This window comes from Mastomys coucha, unplaced genomic scaffold (genome assembly GCF_008632895.1).
Source record: "Mastomys coucha isolate ucsf_1 unplaced genomic scaffold, UCSF_Mcou_1 pScaffold19, whole genome shotgun sequence".
NCBI classification, from domain to species: domain Eukaryota; kingdom Metazoa; phylum Chordata; class Mammalia; order Rodentia; family Muridae; genus Mastomys; species Mastomys coucha.
The window spans coordinates 15,979,024-15,991,070 of NW_022196901.1; the positions used below are offsets into that span (position 1 = coordinate 15,979,024).

General features: G+C 43.7%; 1 protein-coding gene across 2 annotated transcripts in view; it reads right to left on the reverse strand.

Annotated features, from left to right (window-relative positions):
• Positions 1–12,047, reverse strand: part of Ccdc146 (coiled-coil domain containing 146) — a 135,690-nt gene that overhangs the window by 45,747 nt on the left and 77,896 nt on the right. For both annotated transcript variants that reach the window (XM_031380078.1, XM_031380077.1), the window contains exons 3-4: positions 3,921–4,003; positions 1,470–1,679 (exon numbers count right to left, since the gene is read on the reverse strand). In XM_031380078.1, the coding sequence (XP_031235938.1) occupies positions 1,470–1,679; positions 3,921–4,003 (293 nt within the window). The remainder of the gene's footprint in view (positions 1–1,469; positions 1,680–3,920; positions 4,004–12,047) is intronic.

Below are 12,047 nucleotides of genomic sequence, written 5' to 3' on the forward strand. Positions count from 1 at the left end.
CCGCAATTCTTTTTTCTTGGCAGGAATACTTGGAAATTTTAAACAATTTAAAAACCAGCTGACTTATGTGTTCTGTACCCTTTCACAAAATGTCACAAATTCCTATTTGCAAGACTAATGAACAACTACCAATTGTTTTAATTTCATTATTTTCTTCGGCTGAAAGAGTGCTCATGGAAATAGCTGGGTTTCCCTTTATACTTAGTTCTATCTGGAGAGTCTGAACAAGTTTAGACTGAAAGACATACAGAAAGGAAGCTGCCTGTTTTTTTTTTTTTCTTTCTGAATAGAATTCTGTTCATTAAACTGCTTCCTTTATCTAGCCCTCAGTTGAAACAAATAAGCAACAAGGAAAAATCTCAAGATCTGGGGTTTGCATGGTTTTCTGGAAGCTGCTCAGGCATTTGCTGTTTCCATGCAGGGCTGAATTGTGTTCGTACTGTGTGAATTCTACATACTATTAAAAATACCCAAAGCTCTGCCACCTTAAATAGTAACAGACTCTAGGAGGGCAGGTTCGACTTTCTTCCCAGTACTCAGGCACAGCACCCAGAACACCACAGCTCAAAATTACAGTCACCATGAGGTTGGGCAAGCTAAACTTCCATGGAAGGAGGCGGGATTTGGGAAGCAGGTTCGCCCTCCCACTGGTACCTGCTTTGCCTCACTAAGTGACTTCCCTCTGAATAAGCAAATGAATCTTCCATGAGGATGTTGCCTTTTCTTTAGTAAGAGGGAACAAAAGTTAACTTACAGGGTCCCATGGCTGCGGTGTTAGAAGAGAAAGTAGAGGAGACACGGCCTGGGTGCCTAGCAACATGATGTGCTACAGTCAGGAGTACAGCTATCCAGGAGACAAGTTGAGAGAGATACAGGGACAAAAGAGGAAGGGCAGGAGAGCAAAGAGGCTGCCAAGTCCTTGCTCTGCTTTTTTTTTTCTTTTTTTTTTCCCCAGCACTTTCCAAAGCTCAAAACATAGCAGAGATTTCGGTCTCCAGAGTTCTTTGCCCAGCTCTTGTGTGATCTTTTAGTGCAGGGAGCCAAGGGGAAAACTAACTGGGCTTGTAGTTGTTAGCTCAGACTTCATACACCTAAATGCTCTCCCAAATTAACTTGTCATGTGGAGACAGCCTGTTGCCAACAAGCAGGGGACTCACCTAGTAGGCCCGTACCTACAGTGGAGGGGTCTCCAGGGCACCGGGGACTCACCTAGTAGGCCCGTACCTACAGTGGAGGGGTCTCCAGGGCGCCGGGGACTCACCTAGTAGGCCTGTATCTACAGTGGAGGGGTCTCCAGGGTGCCGGGGACTCACCTAGTAGGCCCGTACCTACAGTGGAGGGGTCTCCAGGGCGCCGGGGACTCACCTAGTAGGCCTGTACCTACAGTGGAGGGGTCTCCAGGGCGCCGGGGACTCACCTAGTAGGCCCGTACCTACAGTGGAGGGGTCTCCAGGGCGCCGGGGACTCACCTATTCAGCCTGTACTGAGTGTGGTACTCCCTTTCCTGTACTGCAGTGTATTCATTTTGGTATTTGAGCAACTGCTCCCGAAGTTTGCAGACCTCAGTGGTGAAGACATTGGGGAAGTCATCAGCTTGCTGCAGACAGACCTGCTGCTTCTGGATCTGCTCTGTGAAGCGCTTGGCATTCTCCAGCAGCTGCACCTCGGACTCTTGCGTGCTGGGTTACAAACATATTGAGATATTGACAGTGGGGAAGTACGCACCTTCAGAACACCCCTCCTCCCAGCTCCTCCCCCCTTCCCAAGAGGATTTGGGGGTAGGATTGGAACATGTCACAGCTGTTCCCACTCCTAGAGTCAGTTTGATTCAGTCATACATGGGGCTAAGTCTCGGCACTGGCAAGAAGGAGGCTCAGCTACTGGCCTGAGTCCCACCCTCTAGCTGGGAGAGGTGCATAGTAAGCTGTAATGCCTGCTCATATGTTCCTCCAGAGGTCCCTGGATCCAGAGGAGGGGCAAAGAGGAAGGAACTAATCCCAAGTAATAGGATATTCCCTCTGACTCTGAAGAAAGCCCAGAGTTCCCAAGGAAGGGGGAAACAAACAAAAGAAAGTGGGCCCCTCGAATACCCCAGCAACTCATTGTTTTTTTGTGTTTTTAATTCTCTAAGACTGCACCAAGATCTTTTCTCATTACAGAACTAAGGCATTAAGCACTTGTTTAACAACCATTAGTGGAAAACTAGGAAAATTCCTCTATAAAGTTAAGGACAGTAATCAGCTTTTAATCCTGCCCTGATGCTCGGCTAGAACTAGTCTTGACTACCACAGAAAAGAGGGTTCCTACAAGCCCAGCTGTGTTCTGGGACCTTGTCCCTGGTCAGAGAAGTGGCTGCAGGTCTGGATAGATTAGAGAAATTACATTTGACCAATCCCCAAGAATATTCTAGAACTCCTGCATGCTACAAGCTAATACCGGCTCCAGACTTGTAGTAGACGTGGCCTATCTGACTCAGACACCCTCACATTAGTGATCCCCCACCCAGCAGCCATAGGAAGGCCTTTGCTATTTTATTTTAAAGCCAACACCCCCTTTTATGTGTGTATCCTATTACATGTTCTTACTAAGAAAAATCTCTAGGTTTCAGTTCATTTGCAAAGATGTCCCATAACAGGATCAAGGCTGTCTCAGATGAGGTGACAGGCTTCCCCTATTTTCTCACGCTTTATTGTGTCATGTGTTTAGTGGCATCCAGCCAAACATTTATCAGAGCCTCATATGTTCCAGGAACTATGGTTGGTGTCGGAGAGCAAGCAGAGCAATACTGGTGAAGACTCCTCCAATTTCCGGGAATGGAAATGGGAGTTGTTCTCGTATGCTTTGGTGCTCTGATATGTTAACACGCTGTTCATCTGGCACTACCTGGGCTCCTTACAATGACAGCTCTCCAGGCCCTAAAGTTCTTTTGAATGGAGAAGAGGGCAACACAGAGTTAGCTTCCAGTCAGAACACAGGTGGTGGTTTACACGAATACTCGTGTGACATACAGTGTCAGTAGAAGAGAATTTAACTTCTAATGTAGTCCTGTGGAAAACTCAGTTGATGTGGGCTCGGTACTTCTAACCCACATCTGTCTGCCAGCAGCCTGAGCAGCAAAAACATAGTGTTTGCTTCGCTATTCTTTTCCTATGGGCTTGAGAGAGAGTGGTGGGTTTTGTAACAGGTAGAGAAGGAAGTAAGGGGTCAGGAGGAGGTAAACTGAGCAGCAGAGGGGAAGTAGCTATTTCACAACGGAAGCTGGAAGCAGAAGATATCACTACATAGTTTTGGTTCTGCACTGATAATTTGTCACTAAAGAGAAATAGCTTCAACACTAAAATAGTAGGCTCTGGGCAAAGCAGACGACTTATTCTGTGGATGCCCATCTTCTGACCTGTTACTGACTTGAACTTAAGTATTGAACTCAGAATCTATACTTCTGAATGACAGTTGGGGAGGGGTCCTCTTGTCCAAAGTAACTTCAATAGAGAGTCAGCACACATACATCAGCACTCACTCTGCCTGAAAACTGCGCATGCTTGTCATCTTAAGGTTCAGGAGCTCTTTTCTCCAGGAGCAATTGCTAATGAGTGGTGCAGTTAAGTGGACAAGTACCCTGACTTTATCACTTCTGGTGGCAGAGTTGAGATTGTTCTATGGTCAGAAGTCTGTGACACTGAGCCCCCGTTGCCGACAGCATGAGGCACAGATGACCCCACCCTACCTGGTCTCTTCCTTTTCAGTCTCCCTTCATTACACATCCACACCATCTTCTTCAGTGATAGCTAAGACCACCTGAACTATGATCTTTGCCCCAGTCTCCACATTTGGAGGGAAGACAAATGAAGACAGGTCCTATTCGTTATAAGGAAGAAATACAGAGACGATAAAAGGTGTCCCCTTGCTGGCAAAGAGCTTACCTCACCACTGTGTCGTGTAGCAAGGTGTACTTGGCTTTCAACTCTGCCATTCTGGTTCCAGGAAGTTTTCCCTTGGAGTGCAGCTATTAGAGAGAAGATAGGTTACTGCTAGCCATTACTGCTAGCCATCACTCTCTGAATGCCTGTGGAGGAACATAGGTTACTGCTAGCCAAGTCCTAGTGACACACCTCTCCCAACAAGGCCACACCTCCCAATCCTTTCCAAACTGTTCATCAACTGGTGACTAAGATGCAAATACATGAACCTACAGAGACCATTTTTATTCAAATGGCCACTGCCTCAGGATCTCTTTCCTTCTCCAGAGTCTCTCTGTGGCCATACTGCACTTCCCTTCTTCACCCCAATCGCTTCTCATACCTTGGTCTAAATATTGTTTATTGCAAAGGCCTTCTCTGATGTCTCAGTTCCCCTGCTTCTAGAACTCTGTACTTGATAAATACAACACATTGTGATCTTCAATATATTTATGTGACTGATTTTTCTCTTTCCTAATTGGTGCATACATCCCAGAAGGAAGGAGATGAGATTGCCTTGTTCCTCCCTGTATTCTTTGCGGAAGGGTTCCAGACATAGTGTCAATGCTCAGTAAATGTTTATGCTCATTAGCAAGTGAATGAAATCACTGACAAAGCACAAGAGTCTGAGTCTGTACGGACATGCCTCATGGTCTTCATAATCCAAGCCCTGGTAGACAATGTTAAACACACGTGACCAGTTCCTCATGACAGTGCTGGAAGTCTTTCAGGAGGGCTAGGCCTGAGTTTTATAAACCCACAGCTCTTGTTTTGTAAACCAGTAGGCGAAATGTGGTGAGCAGGCTTTTAAAGACCTCCGAAAAGGCTCTTTTCTTACTACACTAAATATCCTGAGATATATTCATGTGTCACCTTAAATATAATGCAGCTTTGATTTCACACACATATTCTTGCCCCAGATACCACAGGAGGGACTGAGAGGCTGTGATGCCAGGAGAGGCAGAGCACTGAATGAACACCAGAACATTCGATGCAAGAGGCTGGAAAAGAGCCTTGCAACCACTGCAGTGGACACTGATGCTCATGTCCAGACATCACAAGGATGCTGAAAGTCAAAGAGCAGGAGGAAAGCCCTGAAAGCAACAAGAAAAGCAAACAAACATTATTAACAAGGACACCAAGTCACAAGTGACTTTGCACCAGAACAATAGAAGCCAGTTAACAGTAGATGTGACATATTCAGAGGGATTTAAAAAAACAAAACAAAACAAAACAAAACAAAACAAAACAAAACAAAAAAAAAACGTTTTCTATCAAAAGTAGCTTTCAAAAGTGAAAGGGACACAAAGGCATTCCAAGATAAACCAAAATGGAGAGAAGGTTGCAGGCAGACCTGCCTTATACGACACACTAAAGTAAGTTCTCCAGGCTGAAGGGCCATGCTATCGGACAGTCAGTCAAATGCACACCCAGCCGTGACCGTGCACCCAAGCAAACAGAAGGAAATGGGCTCATGTAAAACCTTGAACACAAATGATTACAGCAGCAGCGTTTACAGCAGTTTCAGAAGAAACAGTTTAGGGGCCAGAGAGGTGCCTCACTGGTTAAGAACACTTGCTGCTCTTACAAGAGGCCTCAGGTTCCGTTCCCAGAAACCACACGACCATACACAATAACCTGTAGCTCCAAGTCCTGGAGGCTCAACACCCTTTTCTGGCCTCGGGGGGCACTGGATACACATGGTGCACACAGAAATATGAGGGCAAATACTCATACACACAAAATTTGAGAAAATCTTAAAAAAAGAATATTTGATATGCCCATCAATTGATGAATAAATGGAAAACCAAAATGAATATCCATACAGTGAAATATTATTCTACAATTTAAAAGGGGGTCATGATACCTGTTTACAGCAAGGATGAGTTTGCACTTACTAAGATCATGCACCTAAGCACAAAATGGCACGTTCTGTGTGCATCTCGCACAGGCAAATCTATTCAAACAAAACAGATTTAGACATACATATGACAGCCCAGAGGAGGAGTATGTGTAAAAAAAGAGACACAACATTTATTTTTGGTATAATAGAAATATTCTAAAACTAGAACATGCTGATAATACAAATCTATACATATACTAAAATTCAGCAGACCTATTTTTGTTTTTGCTATGTGCATCCTAACTCAATAAAACAAAAACATAAATGTAAATATGAAAGAAAGATGTGCAACTGGAAAAATCTAAGAAAATAGTAGAGTTGAATTAAAAACCAAGTATAAGCCAGGTGGTAGAGGCCCTCACCTTTAATCCCAGTACTGTAGAAGTCAGAGGTAGGTGGATCTCTGTGAGTCTGAGGCTAACCTGGTCTACAAAAGGAGTTCCGGGACAGCCAGGGCTACATAGAGAAACTCTGTTTGGAGAAACCAATGAATGAATGAATGAATGAATGAATGAATCTATAAATTTATTTCCATTATTTTTTAAATCCTGCCTTTGCACAGGTCTAGTAAAATTGCCACATTAGCAACAAACACCTCATAACATCTACAGTGTACTCTTTAATGCCATTTCCCACCAAAAGAAGCCAGCGAATGTCAATGGCCAGTTTCAGAACTGGTGCTGTGGGGAGTGAAGCCAAACTGCCTTGAGTGAGAAGGAAAGGTCCTCGTGCAGAACACGATCTGATTTTACCTTTGTGTGGGGGAACAGAGAGGCAGAAGATCCGAACTGACACGCTGAAATGTCCTCTGTGCTCTAACCATGTGTCCCCCACTTCTGTATAGACATACCTTCCCTCTCTCTCCCTCTCCATTTCCCTCTCCTTCTCCCTTCCTTTGTTCCTTTCTTCCTTCTTTCCTTTGTCCCTTTCTCCCTTTTCTTGCAAAGCACAGGTTCAATTTTTTAATAACTAAGGGCTCTTAAAATGTGCTAGACGTGACTGCTATAAGGAGTGGACAATCAGCAGAACTTCAAGCTGGAGCCTGGTGGGTCAGACCTGAGAGGCAGGCAGCCAGAGGAAAACTCTGGCAGAGCTTGGCTGTGTCTCCTCTGAATGCAGTGTCCTCAGGAAGCAAATTGCTTGAAGTCTAACAGCAGGTGTGCCAGGATGCTTGGCAGATTTTATAACCACAGATAAAGCAGCAAGTCTAGAAAGGTTTACGTCTTAGCCATCTTTATTACTCCATTGGCCCTCGGCACGTTATAAAGGCTCAGTGGATAAAGCACTTCATTTGTCTTTGAAGTTTCTGTATAAATCAAAAGTTAAGTCGCAGATGTCCAAAAAGAAAACTTTTTTTTCTGTCCCTGCTACTGAAAACAAATCTCTTTTATAAGGAAAACACTGAAACCATAGAAGATGTATTTATGCCCTTAAAATTAAAATGTCAGGCCTGAGAAGATATTTCACTCAGCAAAGTTCCTGGTGTACGGGGACAAAGACTTGGGTTTGGATCCACAGTTCCCATGTAAGAAGCCACATAGCAGCATGTACCTGTAACCCAATGCTGAGGAGGCTGAGGTATGCAGAACCCGGGAGCTGTCCAGCTAGCCAATCAGCAAGCTCTGGGTTCATTGAGCGGTCATATCTCAAAAACCAAGGAGGAGAGTGATGGAGGAAGACCTCAGATGTCGATCTGTGGTCTTCACATATACACGTGTACACATGAGCACACACGAATAAATAAGTCCTAATTTCCATGCTCACACTCAGCAAAAAGTTCTTTTTTTTTGTGAGACTACAGATTGTTTCTTGAAGGTGGCCCATCCATGGGTGGGAACTTTGGACTCAGTTCTAGTGGATAAAAAATGTTTTATTCACCCACAGTATCAGATGTGGAAAAAATGGTTGTATTTTCACACTGCACAATACAAGTGGGTACAGAAACCAAGTGTGTCATGTTTTAAAAATGCAGAATCAAAGAAATGCAGCATGAAGGGCCAGTGTTAAACTGTTAGAGCATATACACATGAAAGGCTAAATATAATGTCAGAAGTTCCCAAATCTGATTGCATAATAGGGACTTGTGTCCCTGAGCCGCCTAGTTGGTGATTGTGACTTGAAGGAAACATTTACTCTGCCGCTAAAAGTTTAACAAGAGTTCACGATTTGTGGATGACATGGAGTAATATGAAAAAAATGCCAAAAATTGAAATGTTAGGACATTCCAAGGAAAGATCTTCTACCAAGTGACCTTATCTGAAAGGGGGTCAGCATGAGGAAATAATTAGTGTTTGTGTAGGCGTGTACAGGAACCGTGACTCTGTCCAAGGTGTTCTGGCCTTGCTGACAGTTTCTGCTGGTCGGGCTGCCTTTGGGAAATGCCTGGCGTACTTCTGGATGTCATGAGCTTGAAAGTCTGCATCCTCCCTCCTATACCTCTCACACTCCCCCCAACCCCCGTTTCACTGCTGGAAGTCAACAGCACAGGCATTTGGAGTGATTTCCAATACATTCCAGCTCAGTCACACAGCTTCTTGGTCAAGTTCAGTCCACCTCCCTGTGCTGTCTGATCCCTTCCCAGGTCTTCCCAGGCACGGAGTCATCAGTTAGGGTGTCTGCCTCTGCTTTCTCTTCATGTTGGCTCAGCACCTCATACACAACACATGGACTTTGGCTTGAATTCCAGCTGTGCTACTTTTAAACTGTGTATTGTAGAATAATATCTAATCAATCTATAACTCTGTTTATTCAACTGTGAAAAATAGGGAAAAACAGGCCTCACGTCTTTGTCAACTTGACACAAACCTAAAGTCACCTGTGAAGAAAGAACCTCGACTAAAGAGTTTTCCAGGGTCAGACCGGCTTGCATTAATTGATAGAAGAGGGCCTAGCCCACAGTGGGTAGTACAAATCCCTATGCAGGTAGGTCTGCGCTGTATAAGAAAGATAGCTAAACAAGCCAGTAACCAGGTCTCTGTGGGTTCTGCTTCTTTCTCCACCTCCAGTTTCCACCTGAAACTCTTGCCCTGCCTTCCGTTTATGATGGCCTGTAACGTGTAAGGTGAAATAAGCCCTTCCCTCCCCCAGCTACTTTTGGTTAAGATGTTCATCACAGCAACAGAAAGCAAACTAGGACAGTCCCATCTTATAGGATGATAAAGGCGAAGAAAGCATAAGTGAAATATCTTGATACCTCATACCATTTTGTATTTCAGTTCACAAATCAAGGTTTAACCAATGGCAGTCATTCACAAATCTGTTCACTGTTCTCACATGGAAACAACCAAGAAAGTCCACCGCAGACACAGCACTCCGTGTGGTGAGCCTTCTTTCCTTTCACTTTCATCTCTTCTGCCCCCTCTCTCTCCTCTCACCTTCTATACGCCGGACACGCTGCCTGCTCAGCACATTGATACTGACTATAGCTTCTCGCTCTGGCTCCTTAAAGATCTTCCTCATCATCTGCTTTTCCGCGGTTGGACTGGGGCAGTAATTACAGTTACTTCTGTTTGCCCGCCGCCTCCTCCTCAGGATCTTACTTGCTAACTCTTTTCAGTGGCTTCTCCATTCAGAGATTGGTGTTTTGTCTTTACAAGTCTGATTTGGGACTTTTGAAAACTGCTGCTCCTATTATATATAAAATATTGATAATAGCTGTTCTACCTACCAGTTCTATTTCTGTGTCTCTCCCATGGGATAGTTCTTCTTGTGATAAGCAAAATTTTCTTGCTTTTTTACACGACTTGTAATTTTCAGGGTGAGAGGAATAGGCTTTCATTTTTTTAAATTTTATTTTGAGAATTTCACATATGAGTACAATGCATTTTGACCATATCTTCCCCTCCCTGCCCCACCAACTCCTCCTATGTCTTTCTTCATCCCTTTCTCAAATTCATATCCTCTTCATATATAACCTACTGAGTCAAATTAGTATTGCCCACATGCACATGGGTAGGACTGGCCACTGCACATAAAAAACCCATCAGGCAGTTTGATTCTAATGAAAACTTATACTTCTTCTTTGCAGCCATTGACTGACTGCAGCTCTTCAACTAGGAATGGGACCTTGTGAGCCTTTCCCCAACTCATGCTAGAATATTGACTGGTGTGGTCTTGTGCAGGCAGCCATTTTGTTGAGAACTCATAGGTACAACTTTCCTGTCCTGTCCAGAAGACACTGTGTCATTGCAGCTTGTCCAGTCCTCTGGCCCTTACAGTCTTTCCACCACCTCTTCCTGGATGTTCCCTAAGCCTTGGTTGGGCACAGGGATTGTATTACTCTGTTTGCTTCAGTGGCCCTCAATTTAAAAGTTGGTGTTCCTCAACAGGAACCAAGGAGCAGCCTGGGACAGGATGCTTCTGGTTTCTGTCTGCACCCAGAGCTGATCCTGTGCTACAGTGCTGCATACCCAAATACCGCTGGGAGAGAGCTGGTCTCCCAGGAGTGCCAACATACCTGTGAGCATAGGTAAGACCACCACTTTTGCTCAAACTCCTGGCCCAAGAGGGACCTGCCCAGAGCCATCAGGACACAGAAACCAAGGAATAGCTGTGTAGAGGGTCCTTCCAGTTTCCATCTGTACCCCAGAGATAACCTTGTGCTACAGCTCTCCCAAATTCCTCTCCTAGAGAACTGGTCTCTCAGGAGTACTGACACACAAACTTGCAGGAGGGGTGTGCCACAGTTAGAGAGAGCAAGACCAGCTAACACCAGATGGCAAGAGGCAAGGGCAAGAACATAAACAACAGAAACCAAGGCTACTTGAAATTATCAGAAACCAGTTCTCCCACAACAGAGAGCCCTGGATACCAACACGCCAGAAAAGCAAGACTCTGATTTAAAATCTCTTCTCATGATGATGATAGAGGACTTTAAATAACCCCCTTAAAGAAATACAGAAGAACACAGGTAAACAGCTAGAAGCCCTTAAAAAGGAAACATAAAAATCCATTAAAGAATTATAGGAAAACACAATCAAATAGGCAAAGGAATGGAAGAAAACCATCCAGGATCTAATAATAGAAATAGAAACAATAAAGAAATCACAAAGGGAGACCACACTGGAGTTAGAAAACCTAGGAAAGAGATCAGGAGTCATAGATGCAAGCATCACCAACAGAATACAAGAGATAGAAGAGAGAATCTCAGAGGCAGAAAATACCATAGAAAATATTGACACAACAGTCAAAGAAAATACAAAAAGCAAAAACCTCCTAACCCAAAACATCAAGGAAATCCAGGACACAATGAGAAGACCAAACCTAAGGATAATAGATTTCCAACTTAAAGGGCCAGTAAATATCTTCAACAAAATTATAGAAGAAAAATTCCCTAACCTAAAGAAAGAGATACCCATGAACATACAAGAAGCCTACAGAACTCCAAATAGACTGGACCAGAAAAGAAATTCCTCCTGTCACATAATAATCAAAACATCAAATGCACAAAACAGAAAAAATATTAAAGCCATAAGGGCAAAAGGTCAAGTAACATATAAAGGCAGGCCTATCAGAATTACACCTGACTTCTCACCAGAGACTATGAAAGCTAGAAGATCCTGGGCAGATGTCATACAGACCCTAAGGGGACACAAATGCCAGCCCAGGCTACTATACCTAGCAAAACTCTCAATTACCATAGATGGAGAAAACAAGATATTCCATGACAAAATCAAATTTACACAATATCTTTCTACAAATCCAGCCCTACAAAGGATAATAGATGGAAAATGCCCACACAAGCAGGGAAACTATACCCTAGAAAAAGCAAGAAAGTAATCTTCTTTCAACAAACCTAAAAGAAGATAGCCACACAAACATAATTCCACTTCTAACAACAAAAATAACAGGAAGCATCAATCACTATTCCTTAATATCTCTTAACATCAATGGACTCAATTCCCCAATAAAAAGACATAGAGTAACAGACTGGATACATAAACAGGACCCAGCATTTTGCTGCATACAGGAAACAATTTTCCAAGCAAAAGGTCCCAAGAAACAAGCTAAAGTAGCCATTCTAATATTCGATAAAATCGACCTTCAACTAAAAGATATCAAAAAGGATAAGGAAGGACACTTCATACTCATCAAAGGAAAAATCTACCAAGAAGAACTCTCCACAGATGTAGAGGCTCACAGCCATCCATAGAACTGAGTACAGGGTCCCCAGTGAAGGAGTTAGAGAA